Here is a 20,635-nt window from a genome sequence, read left to right as displayed (position 1 = left end):
TTGTGAGAAGTTATTCAGATCCACAGCCGCTTAGTCGGCGTCATTCCAGACATATGGACTAGCGGTGGAAAGTGAAGTTCTCAGCAACATAGTTCTTACAGAACGCAATACACTCCGCAGACAACATGAGTTTCGCTTTCGAGCTGCCCGGAGAGGCGAATCCTCTTAATGAGGAAATGTTACTACATGCTTTGACAGCCGCTGCATCAAGCAACCCGCAACAGATCCAAACTGGAACGAAACAATTGCAGCAATGGGAGAGGGCTCCTGGTTACTACAAGCACCTTCAGAGTGCCTTTGTAGACAGATCATTGCCAATAGAGATGCGATATATGGCTGTTATTCAACTAAAAAATGGTATAGACAAATACTGGAGAAAGACAGCAACCAAGTATGTTTCTGATGTGACATGAATTGTTTTCCTGATCCGCCACTCGGAATGTCCATGCAGTACATGTCCCGTCGATATTCTAACATGAGTTTAGTGCAGTAAATAAAGAAGATAAAGCTGTCATCCGCTCACGCATAATAGGAAGCGGTCTAGAGGAAGAAGACCATAGACTTGCTCTCCAGAACGCCCTTGTGATCGCTAAAGTCGTGCGCTACGAGTTTCCCAATGACTGGTGAGTGACTGCACCATTTAATAGCAGTGCCCAGCTTACACACTTTTAGGCCTGAAGCCATCAACCATGTCATCGATGCCCTTAGAGCGTATTCCCAGCCAGGCCCAAGCTCTTTGGGCCTTCCTCGAGCATTACTGATACTGCTGCAAATCACCAAGGAGCTCGCTACTGGCCGTTTACTTCGCACTCGTCAAAGTCTCATCGCGATAGCCCCTGAGGTTGTTCAAGTACTTGGTCAGATCTACGTGCAAAGAGTACATTCATGGCAGACGGCACTCACTAATAGCAATGGTGATCGGTCTACTATTGAGACAGACATGCAAGTCAGTCTTCTGGCGATAAAAGTCTTGCGACGGCTCATGATTTCCGGTTATGAGTTTCCCAATCGCGAGTCCGAGGTCCATAACTTCTGGCAATTGACGTCATCACAAGTAGGTGCATTCATTGGTATGATCTCAAGTCAGGGCGCGCTCCCAGAGGATGTTCTCCAGCTTGTAGAGAAGCATCTACTGCAACTTTCCAAGCTCCACTTAGAAATGGCCAAGTCTCATCCAGTGGCTTTCGTCATATTGCCGGACTCTTTAGACCTTGTCCGTTCATATTGGATGCTCGTCAAGCAATTTGGAGAGACATTCGGCTCGAAGACGGCGGTCACAAGTGCCACTATTGGCTCCAATGGTGACCAGAGGGATGAGCGGACCTTCCAAGAGAAGCTCAGTTTGAAGGCATTGTCCCTCGTTCGTGCTTGCATCAAGATGGTGTTCAATCCTGCACAAACCTTCAAATATCGACACAATCAAGAAAAGGAAGAAAAGGCCGTGGCAACTCAAGCTCTTAAAGACAATCTGCTCAGTACTTCATTTGTACAGGAAGTGATGGAAACCGTAGTTACGAAGTTTTTTGTGTTCCGTGCAAGCGACCTTCGGGAATGGGAAGAAGAGCCTGAAGAGTGGGAGCACAGTATGGAAAGCGAAGGAGAAGGATTCGAATTCAGCATTCGTCCGTGTGCTGAAAAATTATTCATGGACATTGCTCTAAATTATCGAGACATTGTTGTGGAGCCGCTGCTGGTTGTCTTCAACCAAGTTGGCTGTGAGTTGCTGCACCCTAAGCTTGAGATCACCCACTAACGCGAATTGCAGCGTCCGCGAATGAAGATGTGTTGCTGAAAGACTCGGTCTATACTGCCATCGGCCTTGCAGCGGCGGTACTTCACAAGTATCTCGACTTCAACAACTTCCTTGCTTCCACCTTGGTTTCTGAAGTTCAAAAGCAGCAGCCTGGGTTTAACATACTTCGTAGGCGGATTGCAATACTTCTAGGTCAATGGATATCAATCCAGGTATCCAATGAGAACCGCCCGCTGGTTTATCAGATCTTCCAGCATCTTCTCGATCCCAGCGATGCTTGTAATGATCAAGTTGTACGGGTGACAGCTGGGCGCCAATTCAAGAACATCGTTGATGATTGGGAATTTGGCCCCGAGGCATTCTTACCATACGCAGAAACGATCATGACTCGCCTGATGCAATTGATCCAAAATGTAGAGCTAACGGAGACGAAAATGGCCTTGCTAAATACCATCAGTGTTATGGTAGAGCGACTCGAGCATCACATTGCACCGTACGCAGAGCGTATCATCACCTTGCTACCCCCGCTTTGGGAGCAGTCGGGTGACGAGCACTTGATGAAGCAAGCTATACTCACAATACTAGCTCGACTTGTCAACGCTATGAAGGCAGATTCGGTTCCTTTCCATTCCCTCGTACTTCCTATCATTAAAGGCGCGATCCAACCAGAGTCAGACACTCGAATCTATCTGCTTGACGATGCTATGGATCTTTGGGCTTCAATACTTGTACAAACACCAGCACCAGCCTCTGCAGACCTTTTGAGCCTTGCTCCCTATTTGCTATCTGTCTTCCAGCTTGACTCGGAGAATTTACGCACTGGTCTCGAAATTTCCCAATCGTACTTTCTTCTCGCCCCGGAACACATGCTCTCAGACCAGATGCGCAAACCGATGATTGCCTCTCTATCTACTCTACTCGAAGGACTGAGGCCGGATGCTAGTGGCCTTGTCAACAATCTTGTCGAAATCATCTTACGTGCTGCAGAAGGCCTTGGTGGAGAGGATGCACTGCGCACAGTGACGGGAGATCTCGTTGAGTCTGGCTTCCTGGCTAAGCAATTGGAGGGCCTGCGAAGCAGTTGGACTGCACACTGTACGACAGGACCACTTGCTTCAGAACCCAAAGTTGACGGCGTCGTGGAGACCGATTATTTCTCAGTTCTGGCACGCATCGTCTTGGGCTCCGAGTCTGTATTTCTGCAAGCCGTGCAGGCCGCAGCGCCTGCGACCGACGGCGTCACTCCGTCCCTCGATACATCGATGAAGTGGCTGCTGGAGGAGTGGTTCAGTCATTTCGATAACATCGGCGATCCATCGCGCCGTAAGCTGATGACAATGGCACTGACTAAGCTCCTCTCGACTTCGCAGCCATTTATCCTTTCTCAGCTCCAGCTCCTCATGAATATGTGGACAGACCTAGTCGCCGAATTGAGAGACGACAATGCTGCCAATTCGAACAACCCTAACGCAGACTCGCTGGTCTTTGAAAATCCGGATGAGCTCAAAACTCTCGATCCCGACGTCCCGGAGGCGCCTGAGGAAATGCGCAGGCGTTTCATGACTTTCTCGGACCCTGTCCGTTCGATTCGCACGCCACAATGGATACGACATTACTTGCAGCTAGCAATCGAGGGCTGCGGTGGACAAGACTCGTTCCAGAATGACTGGCTAGTCAACGTCGACAAGGATGTTGTGAACGCGTTTGGCGCACTAGGGATCATGTAAATCTAGAATAGAGTGGGAAGCCGAACGTGAAGATCCCAGCCCCGAAAAGTTACACAAATCACCTTTGACATGCTATCTGGTGTCCTCAATCCGTCCAGCAAGGACTAGGAATAAGCGTGCTTCTCTCGAGCCTGCTCTTTCGCACCCAGTATATGTCGCAGCTGCACAATGTCTCCTAGCATCAAAGCGGGCAATGGATCCCAGAAGCCGACTCTTTCGCATAGTCAGTCGAGACATCACGGCGACTGTCACGCCGATATGCCGTCACCCAAGACATAGCGATCCTCCCTCGATGTACAGTATAGATAGCGGGTCTTCGATGGTGGTAAAGTTCCAGCATGGCTGATATATCCGCTAAATCCAGCATCATATCAAATTAAATCCTAAGTCCGACATGGTCAACACAAACTCCGTCACAGGATGCTCTTCCCTGCTGATCGGTTCTATCATGCAACAATCAACAGAAAGATATAAAGGTAGGCAAGGAGCAGAGTACCAGACAGGCTAGCATGTCGCATAAGACAGCAGAAGGACTAGAGAGTGCGAAAGTGGACGTTGCCACCGGACACCAATGACTCCCCCGAGCGTCCGTATATTCGCTACAGGAGCCTCAGGCTACATAGGTTCCACCGTGACCAGGCTAGCAATCTCCGGAGGTTATGTCGTCCACGCTCTATCCAGAAGCGAAGCTGCCGATGCAAAACTTCTCTCTCTTGGTGCTGTGCCCGTCCGCGGCGACCTCAGCTCCTTGGAAGTTCTGACTCGAGAGGCCGCAGCAGCGGATATCGTGATACACCTAGCAGATAGTCTCACAGACGACCACACCGCCGACTTCTCTATCGTGCTAAAGACCGATGCTGCTGCCGTCGACGCGATAGCGAAAGGTCTAGAAGGCTCAAAGAAGCTCTTCATAGGCACTTCTGGGAGCCTAGTCACCGCGCCTGACCCCGATGGTGCAGTAACGACAGAGACGAGTCCTCTGCAGCAGGATCCTCTGAACGGACGAATAGAATCCGAGAAACACATACTTTCACTTCGCGATAAAGGCATCAGAGTCTGCGTCGTACGTCTTGCGCCATTCGTCTACGGCAGAGGAGGCAGTGGTGTCCGTCTGCTCATGAACGTGTCTCTTCCTGCCGGTCAGGTGATGTATGTCGACGACGGCTGTCTGCACACGTCGACGGTTCATGTCGATGACGCTGCAAGACTGTATCTGCTGATTGCGAGAAGCGGGACTGCTGATGGGGCATACAATGCTACTACGGGGCATCACCCAACTTTTCGTCAGCTGGGGGAGGCGATGGCGGCTACCTTGGGCGTTCCCGCCGTCGGCATACCATTTGATATTGCGGCATCGGGTGTAGGGACGTTCTTCGCTAGGTTCTTGAGTGCTGAAAACAAGGCGTCTAGTGCCAGGGCTATGGAGGAACTTGGGTGGCTGCCTAAGGAAGTGGGGATATTGGAGGATATACGTGGAGGGTCGTATGCGGAACTGGCACAGAAACTCAAGGCTGGGAGTGCTGCCTGAGCAGTCGAGGAAGAGGCTGGCTCATACAAGGCATGTTCGTACGTAATACTCGTCTGGTTCTATACCGTTGGCTCAGATGCTCTTCACACTTAAACGCCATGATCCGAATCGACTTGCTCCGTGGATATCCACAACACGTACTGACGCATACAAAAGAGCTCGTATTCAATCAATAACTCCATAATGAGTATGCAATGACTCCATGATGAACAGTCTTGGATTCCCCGATGAATGGTCAATGACTCCTCAGCGAGCAGCGAATGACTGGCGCACGAACCGTCAATGAACCCTTGACGAATAGTGAACGACCACCCAGTAAATGGCCAATAACTGCCCAGCAAAAGATCAATGACTAAGATCGAGTTCCTCTGTATGATGCACACCAAGGCGATGGAACATAAGAATCGTACTTACTGTTCCTTATACTCGCCCTGTATCCCGTACGAACCACACCATTTCGGATCTTGAAACAATAAGCTTACGCATGTAGACTGTCCAGGTGGATGATCAGCGGTGTCCCGTAACAAGCGGTGTCAGAAATCAGACACAGTACAGTACGCCAAGCAACGTAGTCGAGAGGCGAACAACCGAACGGATGAACAAAGCGGGGCCTGACAGGCGGGCACGTTATACTTGCCGTTTCTGGGGGCGGCGTCTGGGGAATCATTGTACTTTGTACTTCTCATGTAATTCTTCGTTCGCGACATTGAGGTTGATGGGTTGCGATTGGAAGGACTATATAGACGATGTGAACCTCGAGTGTTCCAGGAAGTGTTGGAAGTGGTTTTGGTTCACAAAAAGGTCACAAAAGATTATCGTCACAGAAATACATGAGCAATGATGGCGCATGCGGCACCCAGTGATGGAACGACGACCTACGAATTGTCCGGTATCGACAAGACCATGCCCGACCTCATAATGAAGTTCTTCATCATCTACGAACTGCCACAAGGAACAAATACCGGAGCCGCGCTCGAAGCATTGACTATCGGCATCGAAAATGCCGCTGAGCAGATCCCTATCGTCAAGGGAAACTTAACCTATGACGGCCTTGAGAATCCGTCCATTATCGTAGCTGCAGACGCAAAATTGAGACTGAACACGCGGGCGCTGAGTGCTGAAGAACACAAGTCTTTGAGTGTTCTTGCACAGAACTCGTTTCATCCTGACGATTTGGACCACAAACTCCTATTGCCTCCAGAGGTGTGGGAGCCGGGAAAATTGCCGAGGCCTGTCTGTTTCGCTCAGCTGAATGTCATAGACGGAGGGGCGATATTCGTCATGGCAATCACTCACCTGATAGCAGATATGTCGGCTATAGACGCGTTCATTTCGTTATGCTGCAGAGGCGGCAAAGCCCACATTCAAAATCAAGCACTGCCGAATTACGATGTGAACTTCGGCCGAAGTCTCTTTGACGGATCGGCTGATCTCAAGGAGGCGTCAAAGGACGAGCTGTCGAAACGTGTATTGGACTATCGGATTGTTGACCTCTCTGCGCTGAAAACAGAGGCTACTACCAAATCGAAAGTGGGACAGCCCACGGATAAGATCACAGGAGTCATATACTCAACGAACGACCTTATGATCGGGGTCCTTAAATCCGGTCCGGGTGCTGATCATAGTAAAGGATACATTTCGACTTATGACTGTATATGTGCAATTTTGTGGCGAGGTATCTCGAGGGCCCGGATGACGCTTGACTCGGGCGACGAAAAAACAAAACCGATAAGCTTCGTCCACTCGATCGATCTTCGCCATGATCGCTTCAAGTCACAAGTCCCTCAGACCTACTTTGGCAACGCCGTCAATGTGGCGCGAGTAGGACCTCTGGAACCATCCGTTGTGTTGCAAGACGATGGAGTATGGGCCACTGCGTTCGCCATTCGCCGATCGATCGAAAATGTCAAGGTGAGCTCCGTCACAGAAGTGGCCGCGCTGCGCAGTCGGCTTGGACCTGATGAGAGTCTGGTCTTCAACATGGATTTCACGGGTAGGGATCTCGTTCTCACGAGCTGGTCCTCGGTCCAAACTAGGGAGTATGACTTTGGCTTTGGAGCGCCTAAAGCCATCAGGACGATGACCCCATCGCAGAAGATCGTCTTCATCTTTCCAAATTGCGACGTCGGCTCATCCTCGAGGAAATATGAAGTTTTCGTTGCACTTCCCAGTCGTGAACAGGAGTTGTTGAAGGAAGATGCTGAGTTTAGCAAGTACTTCGTAGCCCGTTAGCCATAACGAGAGACGAATAGTGGATACCTGTCTTGTTACATATTGCGTTCGTGATCTATACGTGTACCGGTGTGTCGATTGGAAGAATGATGCTGGTCGTTCTGATTATCTACAGCCGGGATAAATAAGGTTATAGATCTGCTGGACTGCCACGACTTTTTGTACTCCGTGTTCTGTCTTGATCCGGAGAATCCGGTGTGCCCTGATACAGGACTTACTGCAGATTGAGGACAAGACTCGAACATCAAAGGGTGGATCTTCTAATGCTGGGGTGGTTGGATTTGGCGATCATGCTCGTCGCCATCACTGTCTTCATCGCTATCAATCTGTAGTGTTTTGGTGGATGTATTGGATATCCCACAAGCTATTGCTGGTTAGCTAACAACATACATCAACGATGATCAGAGGTAACACGCACTAGCAGCTCTTTCCCGTGCATTCTCATGGCAGTGGAAAGCGCATGCTTCACCACAGCACATGAGTTGGCTCTCTCTTAGGCCATGACGAAGAATCTTGACCCGTTTAGCCTGCCCAGTGATGACGGCAAACAGGAACTCTCGTGGAGCTCGTTCGTCGATCCCTTCATCAGTACCAAAGGGGCCATGAGACACGAAGACGTCCACAAGGAACCCAAGAATAGGAGATTCAGGGGGCAGATAGAAGTATAAATGCTCAAGCATGCCATAATCCGGGAACCAGGTCTGCTGCGCCTGATGTAGACTCTGTAGAGCGTCCATGACATCCCTCTGTAACGATAACATGTCGGTCATTGAAGCGAAAAGGTAGAGATGCAGCAAGTCCCTTCCCCACTTATCGCTGGGACAGCTGTCCGGGCCGTCATGATTCCCACCTACGTTACTTCCTGCAACCGATATGAAAGATGCTCCAAGTGATTGCTTATCCGGCAGACTGAGATCCCGGGTGTACAGCCATTTCGTGAAAATTGCCAAAGCTGCTTGTGTCGTTTTGACAATCACGTAGCGACTGCCCTTCGCGAGACCCTCATCCGAGCATGGCTGTGGAGAATTCAGAATCGCCCGGTAATGGGAGGAATAGTAGGCTAGTAATTCCTTGTGGACAAAGAACTTGCGCGTTCCTCGCTCGGAGATCAAAGGGATTGTCTCCGTGGATAATGCTATGAGTTTGCTGATTCTTGAGTTCAGCACTTGAGGACTATGACTACAATACATCGAGGTAGATGAGGGAATGGATACCTAACAACATGGGATTGCCAATGGTGATCACCATAGTCTTCTTCGGGATTTGGAAGATCCTCCGGGGGTGTTGAGGCAGGAGGCGTTGGTGAGGCGAGACGTAAGACACGTTTGCAGGAAGCATTGTCAGGGCTTGACGCATTGGTATCAACGCTGCGCTTTCGTTTGCGCGTGGACGCTTGACGCTCCGGTAGGGTAGTTGTTGTCGCCGGTGCTGTTTCGATACTCTGGGCAGCAGTATGCAGGAATCGAGCCAACAGGTTCATTGATACTCAGACTTCGATAGACTCGAACACCGAATGGATCGAGTATGCTAGTGTCAGATAGTATATGCTGATAGTCTGGCCGGCGGTGGCAAATGTATGCAATCGAATTATTCGAGTAAACAATAAGATTGAATTATGACATTGGATAACAAATGCACGGTCGCGTGGAGACGCGATCTTTCACGCGAAAGTGGATCACATGATACCTACCTCTGCACTTATACACCTCTGATTTCCAGACATATATTCGTGTCACATCGAATACTTTGCATGCTACACTGATCTGTTGATCGAACCCTTCGTAGCTGACCTGGGTAAACTGACCTTAGTGAATACGGCACAGTCGTTGGCATGTGAAACCCAAACCCAAGCCCTTGAAGTACAGACGCAGTAATGAGGTACAGCACCAAGATAACCGGCCTCGGCCACCACAAGCCGAGGTCTTGGCACTGTATGCACCTCACTTTCAGTAGTCGATGTTGTCGCAAGCACATGGCAACAATGCAAGATTCAGCACCATTCTCTCTGGTCTTTCTCCATACACTTGATCGGGAGAATATGTTGGAAACCGCACCGTACCGATAATGTCCACGGCAGATTTCGCAGCTGCTCAATCGCGGATCCTCGCCCGCCGCGTTGCCTCGGCTTCGAGACGACCCCCGGCTCTCCCATCCTCTGCGCCAATCTTACCACCTGCTCTTCAACGACTACCGCCGAGTCTGCGCAGGGTAGCCACGTCATCTATCGCTGCATATCAGAATATTACCGCCTCTGCGTCGAATGCGCCTTCTCCTCACTTCCGCGTAGGCCAGGTGGACGCAGAGTTACTCGACGAGGAGCTCCTCTCACTATTACGGGGACAAGTGTCCGATGCGCTCAAGTACTTTGGCGGTCACTTATCCGATGATTGGTCCACGGAGATCGGTGCCGTGTTGCGCGCTGTCATCTGGAAATTGAGTATATGGGACCGGGCGACAAGTTACGGCGCCTCACTACAAGGGCTACATTATGTTGATGCGAGGCGGGAGCATCTCCACAGCATAGCGGGGGACTCGGAGGCTACGAAATGGCAGCGAGCAGCATATGGTGTGATCACCGTGGGCGGACGTTATAGTTGGCAGCGGCTGGAAGATTGGCTACTCGATAGAGAGAGCGGCTATGATGAGTCAACGCCGTTTGTGAAGCAAGTCAGCCGCCTCACGAGTTGGGCCAACACGACACACGAAGCTGCAGGACTTGTGAGCTTCTTGGTCTTTCTATACAATGGGAAGTACAGGACTCTGGTCGACAGGCTTCTGCAGATGAGATTAACCCCGAAATCCGCGCGCACGAGTAGAGAAGTCAGCTTCGAGTACCTCAACAGACAACTCGTATGGCATGCTTTCACCGAGTTCCTGTTGTTTCTATTGCCGCTGGTAGGCATTGCCAGATGGAGACGTTGGCTAGGGAGAGCATGGAGAAAGGTCAAGTCCACTTTGAGCAGGAAAGCCGACGGCGAAGATGACACGGCTGGCGGAGAACTGGGTTTCCTACCAGAAAGAACATGTGCCATCTGCTACAGAGACCAGAACACAGTCGCCGGAGGATCAGAAGCAGATGTCATGGCTCAGTCTGCAGGCGGTGCAATCGGCGGAGGAGTCATCGGTAGTGCACAAACCGACATTGCCAACCCATACGAAGCCATACCCTGCGGATGCGTCTATTGCTTCGTCTGTTTGGCACAGCGCATAGAAGCCGAGGGCGGCGAAGGCTGGACCTGCGCGAGATGCGGAGAAGTGGTTAAACAGTGCAAACCCTGGAACGGAGACGTGCTCGAAGAAATCCACCAGAAGAGACACAGAAGCAGGAGCAGAAGCAGCTCTTCGAACAGTCGACCTGGCTCGTCTTATTCAAGAAAAAGCGTGGTGTTCGTCGACGAGCAAGACCTTGGACCCATGCAGCGCAAGATGAGCCTGGTCGATCCAATGCCGATGGAAGATGATGACATTGTTGACAGCAGAGCGGGACTAAGCGAGTCGAACGAGTGGGACCGGCCGGACGAGCAAGAATCAGACGTCGAGTCCGGCTGTGAACCGGGGTCCGAAGAGGAAGAAGAAGACGAAGAACTAGAAGAAGAATAGTATTGTTTTGCGGCACAATACTCTAGACAAAACTATTGGGTGTCATGAACAGCCTGCATTGTCGCTGTGCTGTCCGCATTTCTTCTTAGAAAGATGTGGGCTTCGGCAAGGTGTACAATTATAGTGTACCGACGGCATATCAACACCCCCCGACCAGCCTGCCAGCCTGCAATGATGAGCACACAGCCATGAAAAACATAACCTCTAAACAGATCAAGCTGTCCATCGGACGCTTGATATTAATTCATGTATTACGATCACGTCAACGGTGCCGAACACAATAGATCTTGTTCCCCGTCTCTTTTGGTGTGCCATACAATCTTCCAATACTGCACCTTGCATCAGAGAGTAATCTCCACCACACTAGCTGGAAAACTAGGTGGGAGGTTCGGGAAACACTTACTCAAGTGCAGATGTCGTGATTGAAAGAACGGTTCATATACGCAGAAACAACAAGATCACTCTCTGCACTCTCGATGAACTGTTTAAACTACTAATGATACAGAATAGGAAACCCCGTAGAATAAGAACGCCCCGACTGACAGGAACGCCGCGCCTTGCATCTCACCATGTATCGGATTTAGCGTCGCACCTCGATTGAAATAAGAGAAAAGACATTAAGTCTCTCTGCCTGACATGATTAGGTCTTCCATGCCGACTCTGCTTATCCACGCAGATCTACTAGCTTCGCACCACTCGTCTCGAATGGATTCGTCGTTTCCTACACATAACCTGCAGGCGTTGCGGCAGCAGTGTTGTCTGTGATAGGAGGATGCGCACCAAGCGGTTGCACTTGCGATTGCATCTGCATCTGCGGCTGCTGAGGAATGAAACGAGCCTGCTGGTGTAGGGGGTATTCCTGCATAGGCATTGGCATTGCCTTCCCGATCTCCGCATTTTCGCCGAATCGAGTGGCCGAGTTCTGACGGATAGCCGCTTCTTCATCCTCGTCTTTTTCAATCTCCTTGGTGGGGAGTTCGAGGAGTAGTTCGACGTAGTCATGCTGTATTCGAGCATCAGCATTCTGTCAGTCTTGAGGACACTTCGGTGTAAGACTTACGGTGAACTCGCCAAATTCAGCAGCATCAATGCCCTCTTCTTCTCTTCCAGGCTCAATGCGAATGCGAAGACTCAGTGGCTTCCACAACTGCCCGAGCTTGTTCATGACGAAAAGAATGATGAGTGTGCCGAAGAATGAATACGATCCTCCAGCCACCGAGTCGGCAAGCTGAATATATAGCTGTTTCCAATTATGGTTCAGAAAGCCACCATCTATGACAGTTACGCCATCCAAGTGCGCAATGTAATCTCTGTTGGCATCAATTAGCACTGGAGTATCACATGTCCAAATAGGCTCTCTATACTTACACTGCGAAGAGGGCAGTGCAGATGTTGCCGATGAATCCACCAATTCCATGTACTGCAAAGATGTCCAGCGAATCGTCAACACCCAACAAGTATTTCAGTTTCGTGGCAAAGTTACAGCCAATGCCAGCAACTACACCATAGATGATGGCAGCCCAAGGCGTCACATAACCAGAGCCTGGTGTAATGGCCACCAGTCCTGCCACAACTCCTGAACAGAAGCCCACAGCAGACCAACGAGCTTGTGAATCCATTCTGGCTTTGAATGTATAATCGACCAGACACCATGTGATTCCTCCGACGCATGCTGCAATGTTGGTTACCACTGCCGCCATGACGGCCCGGAGATTCGCACTCAGCGCGCTGCCTGCATTGAACCCAAACCAGCCGACCCACAGGAACACTGTACCGATCACGATATGTGTTATATTCTGTGGGCGATAGTCAAGGTCATGATGGCTGTCGCTGCTTCTTCTGGGCCCGAGCATGAGGGAGTAAGCAAGGGCCGCGCAGCCAGATGCTATGTGGACTGGTGTGCCTCCCGCGAAGTCAAGCCCGCCGAATTGATACACCCACCCTGAGGGGTTCCATGTCCAGCATGCGATGGGGTCATATATGACCGTAGTCCAGATGAACATGAAGACCACACATGGCAACATGCGGCCTCTTTCTGCCACTGCGCCAGTGGCGATTGCTACAGTGATTGATGCAAACATACCCTGGTAGACAGCGTACAAAAGGTCAGGGACACGAGCGGATCCGACACTGGGCTGGGCAAGTACGTTTCTGAATCCTATGTTGTCGAGATTGCCGATGTACTTGCCAGCGGAGTGAGAAAAGGCCAGTGAGTAACCCCAGAAGAACCATTGGAAGCTGACGACCGCTGTCGCCTTGAGAGAAAGCCAGAGGAGAGACAGAGCCGACTTGCGGCGTACAAGACCTGAGTAGAAAAGGCTAGTCACACGAAGTCTTAGTCATGTTGTTAGATGGTAGACAAGAGCCAGCCACTCACCCGACACCAGGAATCATTAGCAGCACAAGAGCTGTAGAAGTGATGATCCAGGAGATGTCGCCAGTCTGTTCGACAATCGTTAGAACCATCTTCAATTTGAGGGGTGATCTGAACTGACTTCGTAGTATATGTTCGGGTCTTGACGGAGAGAATCGCCTCCTGGAGCTTTCGTGCCATTGTAAGCTACAAGTGGCACGTAATTGGTAGTCAAGTTGGAGGATTGAAGATTGCCCATCTTGACGACTCTATAGATCCTCGTTAGCCGCTACATGACTTCTTTTCTTGTCATCAGACAAGATTATTCTTACGATTGGAGATAAGCGTATATATAAGTAGGTCTTCGTCAGGGTGTAATGAAAGGTAGAGTCTTGGTAGATGAAGGTCGGATGATTGATCTTCCACACGAGATTCACACGTGCTGAGGGTGTGTCAAGTGAAGCGGTGGCTACGTTAGGCAGGAGCAGCAACCTTAGTGAAATGCTCCACGTGAAGCTCGACACATAGCACACAGCGAAGTAGAAAAGCAGACGAAGGGCTGCAAGACAAAGCCAGCACAAACACGATAATGAAGTGTGCTTGTAAGGAGTGATTCAATGCAGGAAAGTGAGTGTAAGACACGTTGGCGTTGAAAGTAAAAGGAAACATGATACTGAGATGGGGCTATACTTGAGGACCACAAAAAATCTACTAAGTGACAACAAGTTACTATGCCGAGAACATGCAATAGTTTCCACATTGCATTCCTTTGGTTACCTTGACAGCCTTGCACAAGAGTGTATGGAATGTGTATTTTTAGTGATGGAATGCATGTCGATCAAAGAGGACGCACCATAGTGGTAATAGTGGGAAGACGTGAACGGGATCAATCGTCGCTTTCACAATAGTTTCAGGTCTGCAATCGGTTGCATGACACTCCAGAAGTGACCATCTTCAGTAAATACCTTATCTTACTGCAAACATACATCGCTGTATAGCTATACCACTCGTACATGGCACGTCTCTAAGAGGGCTACATTGCTATCCGTTGTCTGAGTTGTTCGATGAGACCATGCAATATAGGTCTTGGCACCATAAATGCCCCGGCGACATGTTCATCCGCTCCGACATCGGTTGGTTCACTAACCCATCTCAAGGAGTCACAAAATCGAATGGATGCCAATTGAGAGTTTATTAGCAGTGTGTAATCAAGTGCTAGAGCTCAATTGAATTGATGGCTTCATTCTCGAGAGCTTTCAGGCCAATCATAAGTGGACTATCGAGGCCGTCAGTACAGTTATCTTGCCGTATACCTGGGGAAAATTTTGCCGCTTCGATATTCGGACAACAGAAATTATTTAAAATGGCATACTCTACGCGCAAAGGAAACGATCACATCTTGACGCTGTCTTGTCCCGACAGACCTGGTATTGTTCATGCCGTCACTGGTCTGCTTGCTAAGAATGACATGAACATTCTGGATTCGCAGCAATTCAGTGACCCGACCTCTGAGAGATTCTTCATGCGAGTGCACTTTGGTGGCAATGATGCTGCGGCTTCTGCCTCCAAGGACCTTCAGGCTCCATTCGACGAATTGGCCCAGGAGATGAAAATGGATCTCGACCTACGACCTGTTGCCCAAAAGCCTCGAGTCCTCATCATGGTCTCGAAGATTGGCCACTGTCTCAACGACCTGCTTTTCAGACAGTCAACTTCGCAATTGCCGATTGAGGTTCCTCTGATTGTGTCGAACCACCCTGACTTCAAGCCTCTAGCCGAGTCTTACAAGATCCCCTTCTACCATCTACCAGTGAACAAGGACACGAAGCTCGAGCAGGAGAAGCAGATCCTGGATCTTGTCAAGGAGCACAACATTGACCTGATCGTCCTCGCTCGTTACATGCAAGTCCTTACTCCCGGACTGTGCGCAGCCATGTCTGGAAAGATCATCAACATCCATCACAGTTTCTTGCCGTCCTTCAAGGGCGCCAAGCCTTACCATCAGGCGTACGAGCGCGGTGTCAAGATCATCGGCGCCACTGCTCATTTCGTCACTGCTGATCTGGACGAGGGCCCTATCATTGAGCAGAGAGTCGCTCGTGTGGACCACGGCATGAGCCCCAAGGAATTAGTCGAGGAGGGAAGCAACGTTGAGAGCCAAGTCCTCGCAGCTGCAGTGAAGTGGTATGCCGAGAGAAAGGTTATTCTCAATGGCACTAAGACTGTTGTGTTCAACTAAGTGTGCTCCGCAAAAGATTGAGCGCAGCAATGGAAAATGTGATTGGAGTTATCCGATATCATGTATTGATAACGAAATGCTTTATATGATTGGATACACTCTAAGCATGGCACATAGAAACGAAAAGATACAATACATCAACAATTAGTATCTAACTGTCCATAAGCGGTTCGTCCGCCTGCGTGCTGGACCTCGTTAGGCTTGATGTATAAGATACTCCCAAAGAACATAAAGTACAAAAGTTGTTGTATTATCCTCGGTCAAGATAAATAAGTCTGCTCACACAACGGATGTGTGGCATTCAAAACCAGGACGTCTTTCCAAGTATTGTCATTGTCCGCAAGATAGCAATCCAATCACTACGCTTTAATACGGTAGAGCTCAGACGGGCAAGGAAAACAAAGTAGATGTATAACATGTCTGTCTTACACATAGTACAAGATAATGCAAGAATAAATTGTGACATCGTCACATAGAGCTAAAAGAGTATCAAGATATCCTCTCAGAGTTTTCCAAGCAGGATCCTTGCTCCAGCATTACCTCTCGCCGGCGCCGCGCCTCCCTCTGCTGCTGCGGCCAACGACTTCTTCGTCTTTTTCTTGTTGTTGTTGTTTGCGTCTTTCGTCGTCGTTGATTGTTGTTCTGGGCCAGCAGACTTCTCCAGCGCCTTCTTGCCCTTTTGCAATTCGTCTTCGACGATCTTCTTGCTGGCCTCGTCAACATCCTCGCTCTCAAGTAGCGACACGACGACGAAACTCGAGGGACTGGTGGCCCATGAAACGATGGATCCCTTGATCTGCTTGAGCAACAGAGCGCCGAAGCCAAGACGTGGTGATGCCAGCACGACCTTCTTAGTGTCGAAGTCGAACTTGCCGCCGCTGACCAGTGCGCGGAACATTTTGCCTGCTGCGGCGTTGTGGGCGATGTGCTCTTCTGATGATGAAATGTCGCCTCCGGCGATCTCGGCGACTGCGGTCGAAGCGGCGGATTTGTCGCCTTCGCACTCTAAGAGGACTTCGGTGATGAACTGACATCCGAAGCTGTTACTCACTAGTAAAGCAGCTTGGTGCTCAACAACGGGGATAAGGTAGGGAGAGATGTACTGGACGAGTTCCTTACGGCGGACTTCGGAGCTTTTCTTGGATGTCGTTTCTCGCACTGCGTGGATCTCGGCGAGGAAAGCTTTCTCGGGCTCGCTGAGAAGCCATTTAGCTTGTCCCGCCAGAGAGTAGAGGATGGGGATACGCGCGGTAAGATGTGTGATCAAGCCGAGCAGTCTGTCCTCTCGTTCGGCTTCGTCCTTAATGTTCTCTCCCATGAGCTCCGGGAAGAGCATCTTGGCAGTCATCTTGGTGTCGTCGATGACATCCATGGCTGCGAGGAGGACCATGTGTGCGTTTGCGTCAAAGGCCATCGGCTCGACTGTGTCTTTGTACACACGCAGAATAAGCTTGCGGTCCTTGGCAGTTCCGTAGGCGAGGGCGAGCGACACAACTTTGCTTCCGCTCTTGGTGAAGGCCAAGTTCTTGAGCAAGTCGCCGCCGTTCTCTTCGTCGAGATCAGACTTGAGCAGCTCCAAGAACTCGTTGGCTTCGGAAGATGTGGGTGTGGTGTTGAGGAAGTACTGTAGCATAGCGTCGTGCAGCATGGTGAAACCGGTCATCTTCTTTTGGACGAGCTGGTTGATGATTTGATGCAAGTACTGCATGATGGTCTTCTTCTTCTCCGGGCTTTCCTCGAGGATCTGTTTCAGATCGGCAGTGACTTTGTCGTCGGCCGAGACGTCTGCCGCCTTGGTCTTGCCGAACAAGGCGTATTCGGCGCCGTACCATTCCCTCAGCATGAGAGCCTTCTGTTGAGCAGTAGCGACTTGACGGTAGATGTCGTCGACGATCCAGGCGGCCTCTGGGTGGTTGATCAGGCGACGGACATGGCCGTAGAATTCAGGAATGATCATGTTGCGAATCTCGGAATCACTGTGAATTAGGAAGGAGCGGTTAGCGTACCATTCATACGCAAAATTCGATGATGGCAAAATCGAGAAACGTACCCTTCCACAACCATTTTGGCAACCATGAATTTTCCATACTTGCTCTCCGCCAATGGTCGAACATCAGCCTTCAACTCGGACACGATGCTCTTTCTCTGCTGTTGGTTGGCGTACTTCAAGGCGCATTGGATGACTCGGACACTGTCGTGCTTGAAGACAAAGTCGCGCACTCTTCCAGTTATGATATCGAAAAGTTCTGCGACTAGCGCCTTGCGCTCTTCGAGAGGAACATGCGACTTCCTTCGGAGTCTCTCCCAGATCTTCTTGGATCGTGCAATGGAATCGGCATTGGGTTTGGCAGCTCTGCGTTCCTTCGCTAAGGCACGCTGAGCGGCGTGTGATTCTGCTGAAGTAGTTTGGACTGCGACTTTCCGTCAGTTCATGATACTCGCCGAGATAGCTACTGTTTACATAACATACCCTTGAATTTCTTGTCTCCGTCTGAGCCAGAGTTGTCAAACTCTCTCTTGCCCTTGCTCTCTTTGCTTCCCTTGTTCGCCACGGCGTCCGCAGGATCGGAGGCGTCGTCGTCGTCAGATGCATCGTCGCTACCGAAGTCCTGTCCGTCGAGCATATCCTCGTCGTCGTCGTCATCGTCGTCGGAACTCTCTGCTTTTGCTTTCTTCGCCGGGATGGATTTTTTGCTAGGCGCGGATGCCAATTTCTGCTTCTTCTGATAACTCGATGCTTGGGCAGCGACCGCCTTGGGGGCTTCTTTTCTCTTGATTCCGGCCATACTGACTTATTTCTCGCTTTGGCGTAGAAGAAATAAAATAAATTCGAGAATGGCTTGTTCTGAGCAGAAATGTTTTGCACTTTGGGGGCAGCATCGAGTTCCCTAACATTTTTCTGCCAAGCCTTCTCATTCTGCCACGCCTTATCTTATCGCACTCTGGTCCCCGGGTTTGACGTGCAAAGTACTTTCCTGTAGAGGACTCACTTGTCAGTCTGGTTCAAATCTCGTATTATGTGACACTCGATCAGACCGCAATAAATGGTTACATTCGGGTGCAGTAGACCGCACTTGAGTTTTATTTATTATCGTGGAGATAGTGGCATAGTCGTAAGACTGCCGATGGCTTACACATATACCTTGTTCAGATGTTCCAGCCATACTTCCTCCGCCCTGTCACACAACATCCCATATATATGCAACATTTAATTAAGCACAAGAAGCCTACAAAGCACACTGTGTGCCGTTCATAGTACAGAAGACCATGTGCACTGGCTCGGCCATGATTCCCTTCTTGACCAATCTCTCCCTCATGTCCGCAAGCCTAGGACTTGCAGTAACCTGACTCCGGTTCTGGCCAGATGCATCCTTGGCACCGCTCCAGAGAACTTCGCCAGCTGCACATGCGCGCGGCCAGACCATGCGATCAATGTTGGCCGGATCGGTTTGTTCGCTCCAGATATGTGTCTCGCCACCCAAGACAAGATGAGTGAGGTTAGCGGGTACACCTTCCAGAGGATCGTACGCATACATAACGCGCCAGTTATGTACAGGTGCGCAGTAATCGGCGTAAGGGTAATAGCTTTCCGACGAAGTGCCAGGGGAGAAGTCCAGCCACTGTCCCTTGCCACAGTCGAGATACTATAGGCACGTCAGCACTATTGATTGTGAGATGCTCATTGTTGACGCGTGTTCAGCTTACCCAATAATTGTAGTTGCCTGCCAGAGCTTTATGACCCTGCGAGACCGTCTGGGTAACTGCTTCATCGCTCTGCCAGGTCTGCACAATTACGTCTGAGCCAAGTGTTAGATTCCAGATCAGCAACATCTCTTCCCAGACAATCGGAGTCAACCCAGCTGCCCGCACATGCTTGTGGGCGCGATCGACGTAGGCTTGGATCAAGGGCTGCAGCACGGCCGTATCGTTGGTTCCCACAGTGTCGTCGAGATTATAGGCATTGGCGTTGACCTCGTCACCACCAGTATGGAAGTATGCCGAGTAAGGAGAAATGCGCGGAAGTAGATCTTCGAATAAAGTATCAACAAAACTTCCCACTGCTGAAGAGTTGAGCTTGAGTGTCCCCGTCGGTGGCTCAGCTGCGTAGGTCGACCAGTCTGGCAAAATGTTAAATGCAGAGATGAGTTCAGGATAGCTGTAGGCGATCGATGCTGTGTGACCTGGTGCGTCAATCTCCAGGACAGTCTCAACGCCACGGGCTGAACCATACGCCTGGATCGACGCCAACGTGGATGGGCTGTACGTTTTGCCTTTTCCAAAAGCACCTTTTTCGGCAAGACCTGGAAGAGCGGGGATCTCCAAAGGCCATGATTGAGAATCAGTAATGTGGATGTGCAGACGGTTGAACTTGTTGTAGGACAAGGCATCGATCATTTTCTTAATGTCCTCGGGCTCATACCAAGATCGTGCCACATCCATATTGAGGCCGCGATGAGCGAATTTGGGGGCATCCCGGACTTCTACGGGAGCAAGAGGGGTATATATAGACCCGTCGGAGTGTTTGTAGAACAATTGAGTGAACGTCTTCAAGCCGTGGGCAAGACCAAGAGAAGAAGAGCCAGCGATCACCACAGTCCCATTATCAGAGACACTCAATGTGTAGGACTCGTCGACGCTGCCGTCTAAAGGCTTGAATACATTCACTGGATCAGATCCATTCTGTCGAAGGGCGATAGACTTGATGATCGTTTTAGATGCATTGCCGCTCGAAGGCTCATAGTCCGAGAAGCGCGGATGGAACATCCATGGTACAAATTGCTCATCAAAGAGTGTCTTGGTAGTGGTTTCAATCGCGGTCTTGATAATTGTCGCCGAACTTGATGAAAGATTCAGTCCTTGGGTATCATACCCGGTAAGCTGTTGCAAAAGCGTGTTAAGATTCTGAAACAAAGTGGAGCGCTGCGACTGAAAAGAAGCTACCTGAACAACACCATTATAAGAGATCTGCACGTCATTATCGATCCATAAAACCTTGCTGCCATTGGAGTAAGTCGAGGGTATTGGCCAGAGTGCGGCCGCCCCAGACACAAAGATGGCAATGTGTTTCAGGCCGCGAAACATGTTGGTCGAGTTAGAAGGGTAAGGAAAGAAAATGCAAGGTAAGCAGAATTGTCGGAACACAGCAGCTGATGTACGCGAGATCTCCAGTAATTGTACAATTCAGACGAGCATGCACCCTTTG

The 20,635-nt window shown here is 50.1% G+C and overlaps 8 protein-coding genes across 9 annotated transcripts; 4 read left to right on the top strand and 4 right to left on the bottom strand.

The window, feature by feature from the left end:
* Positions 1-125: 125 nt before the first annotated feature.
* On the top strand, positions 126-3,480 carry AAFC00_000334 (uncharacterized protein; the record flags this gene model as incomplete). The annotated part of the gene is made up of 4 exons (XM_069342937.1): positions 126-391; positions 486-623; positions 673-1,715; positions 1,766-3,480. The coding sequence occupies 4 exons, from the start codon at positions 126-128 to the stop codon at positions 3,478-3,480; spliced, it is 3,162 nt and encodes a 1,053-aa protein (XP_069200155.1).
* Positions 3,481-4,051: 571 nt separating this feature from the next.
* On the top strand, positions 4,052-5,008 carry AAFC00_000333 (uncharacterized protein; the record flags this gene model as incomplete). Its single annotated transcript, XM_069342928.1, has 1 exon — positions 4,052-5,008. One exon carries the CDS (start codon positions 4,052-4,054, stop codon positions 5,006-5,008), a length of 957 nt encoding a protein of 318 aa, XP_069200154.1.
* Positions 5,009-7,641: 2,633 nt separating this feature from the next.
* AAFC00_000332 (uncharacterized protein) lies at positions 7,642-8,720 on the bottom strand (the record flags this gene model as incomplete). Its single annotated transcript, XM_069348081.1, has 2 exons — positions 7,642-8,392; positions 8,455-8,720. 2 exons carry the CDS (start codon positions 8,718-8,720, stop codon positions 7,642-7,644), a joined length of 1,017 nt encoding a protein of 338 aa, XP_069200153.1.
* Positions 8,721-9,304: 584 nt separating this feature from the next.
* Positions 9,305-10,840, top strand: AAFC00_000331 (uncharacterized protein; the record flags this gene model as incomplete). The annotated part of the gene is made up of 1 exon (XM_069342905.1): positions 9,305-10,840. One exon carries the CDS (start codon positions 9,305-9,307, stop codon positions 10,838-10,840), a length of 1,536 nt encoding a protein of 511 aa, XP_069200152.1.
* A 721-nt stretch (positions 10,841-11,561) lies between these two features.
* Positions 11,562-13,452, bottom strand: AAFC00_000330 (uncharacterized protein; the record flags this gene model as incomplete). The annotated part of the gene is made up of 5 exons (XM_069342895.1): positions 11,562-11,843; positions 11,901-12,150; positions 12,209-13,159; positions 13,218-13,282; positions 13,336-13,452. 5 exons carry the CDS (start codon positions 13,450-13,452, stop codon positions 11,562-11,564), a joined length of 1,665 nt encoding a protein of 554 aa, XP_069200151.1.
* Positions 13,453-14,556: 1,104 nt separating this feature from the next.
* On the top strand, positions 14,557-15,432 carry AAFC00_000329 (uncharacterized protein; the record flags this gene model as incomplete). Its single annotated transcript, XM_069342884.1, has 1 exon — positions 14,557-15,432. One exon carries the CDS (start codon positions 14,557-14,559, stop codon positions 15,430-15,432), a length of 876 nt encoding a protein of 291 aa, XP_069200150.1.
* A 502-nt stretch (positions 15,433-15,934) lies between these two features.
* AAFC00_000328 (uncharacterized protein) lies at positions 15,935-18,218 on the bottom strand (the record flags this gene model as incomplete). Its single annotated transcript, XM_069342876.1, has 3 exons — positions 15,935-17,408; positions 17,483-17,843; positions 17,903-18,218. The coding sequence occupies 3 exons, from the start codon at positions 18,216-18,218 to the stop codon at positions 15,935-15,937; spliced, it is 2,151 nt and encodes a 716-aa protein (XP_069200149.1).
* Positions 18,219-18,659: 441 nt separating this feature from the next.
* AAFC00_000327 (uncharacterized protein) lies at positions 18,660-20,514 on the bottom strand (the record flags this gene model as incomplete). Of its 2 annotated transcripts, XM_069342866.1 has the most annotated exons (3): positions 18,660-19,076; positions 19,138-20,310; positions 20,374-20,514. In XM_069342866.1, the coding sequence occupies 3 exons, from the start codon at positions 20,512-20,514 to the stop codon at positions 18,660-18,662; spliced, it is 1,731 nt and encodes a 576-aa protein (XP_069200147.1). The 2 variants fall into 2 exon arrangements, with proteins under 2 accessions (XP_069200147.1, XP_069200148.1); XM_069348078.1 differs by having other exon boundaries at positions 19,138-20,514.
* Positions 20,515-20,635: the final 121 nt, after the last annotated feature.

The sequence above is a fragment of the Neodothiora populina genome, assembly GCF_041146345.1.
Source record: "Neodothiora populina strain CPC 39397 chromosome Unknown canker_contig_11, whole genome shotgun sequence".
Lineage (NCBI taxonomy): Eukaryota > Fungi > Ascomycota > Dothideomycetes > Dothideales > Dothioraceae > Neodothiora > Neodothiora populina.
This window is presented reverse-complemented; position numbering and strand designations above follow the sequence as displayed.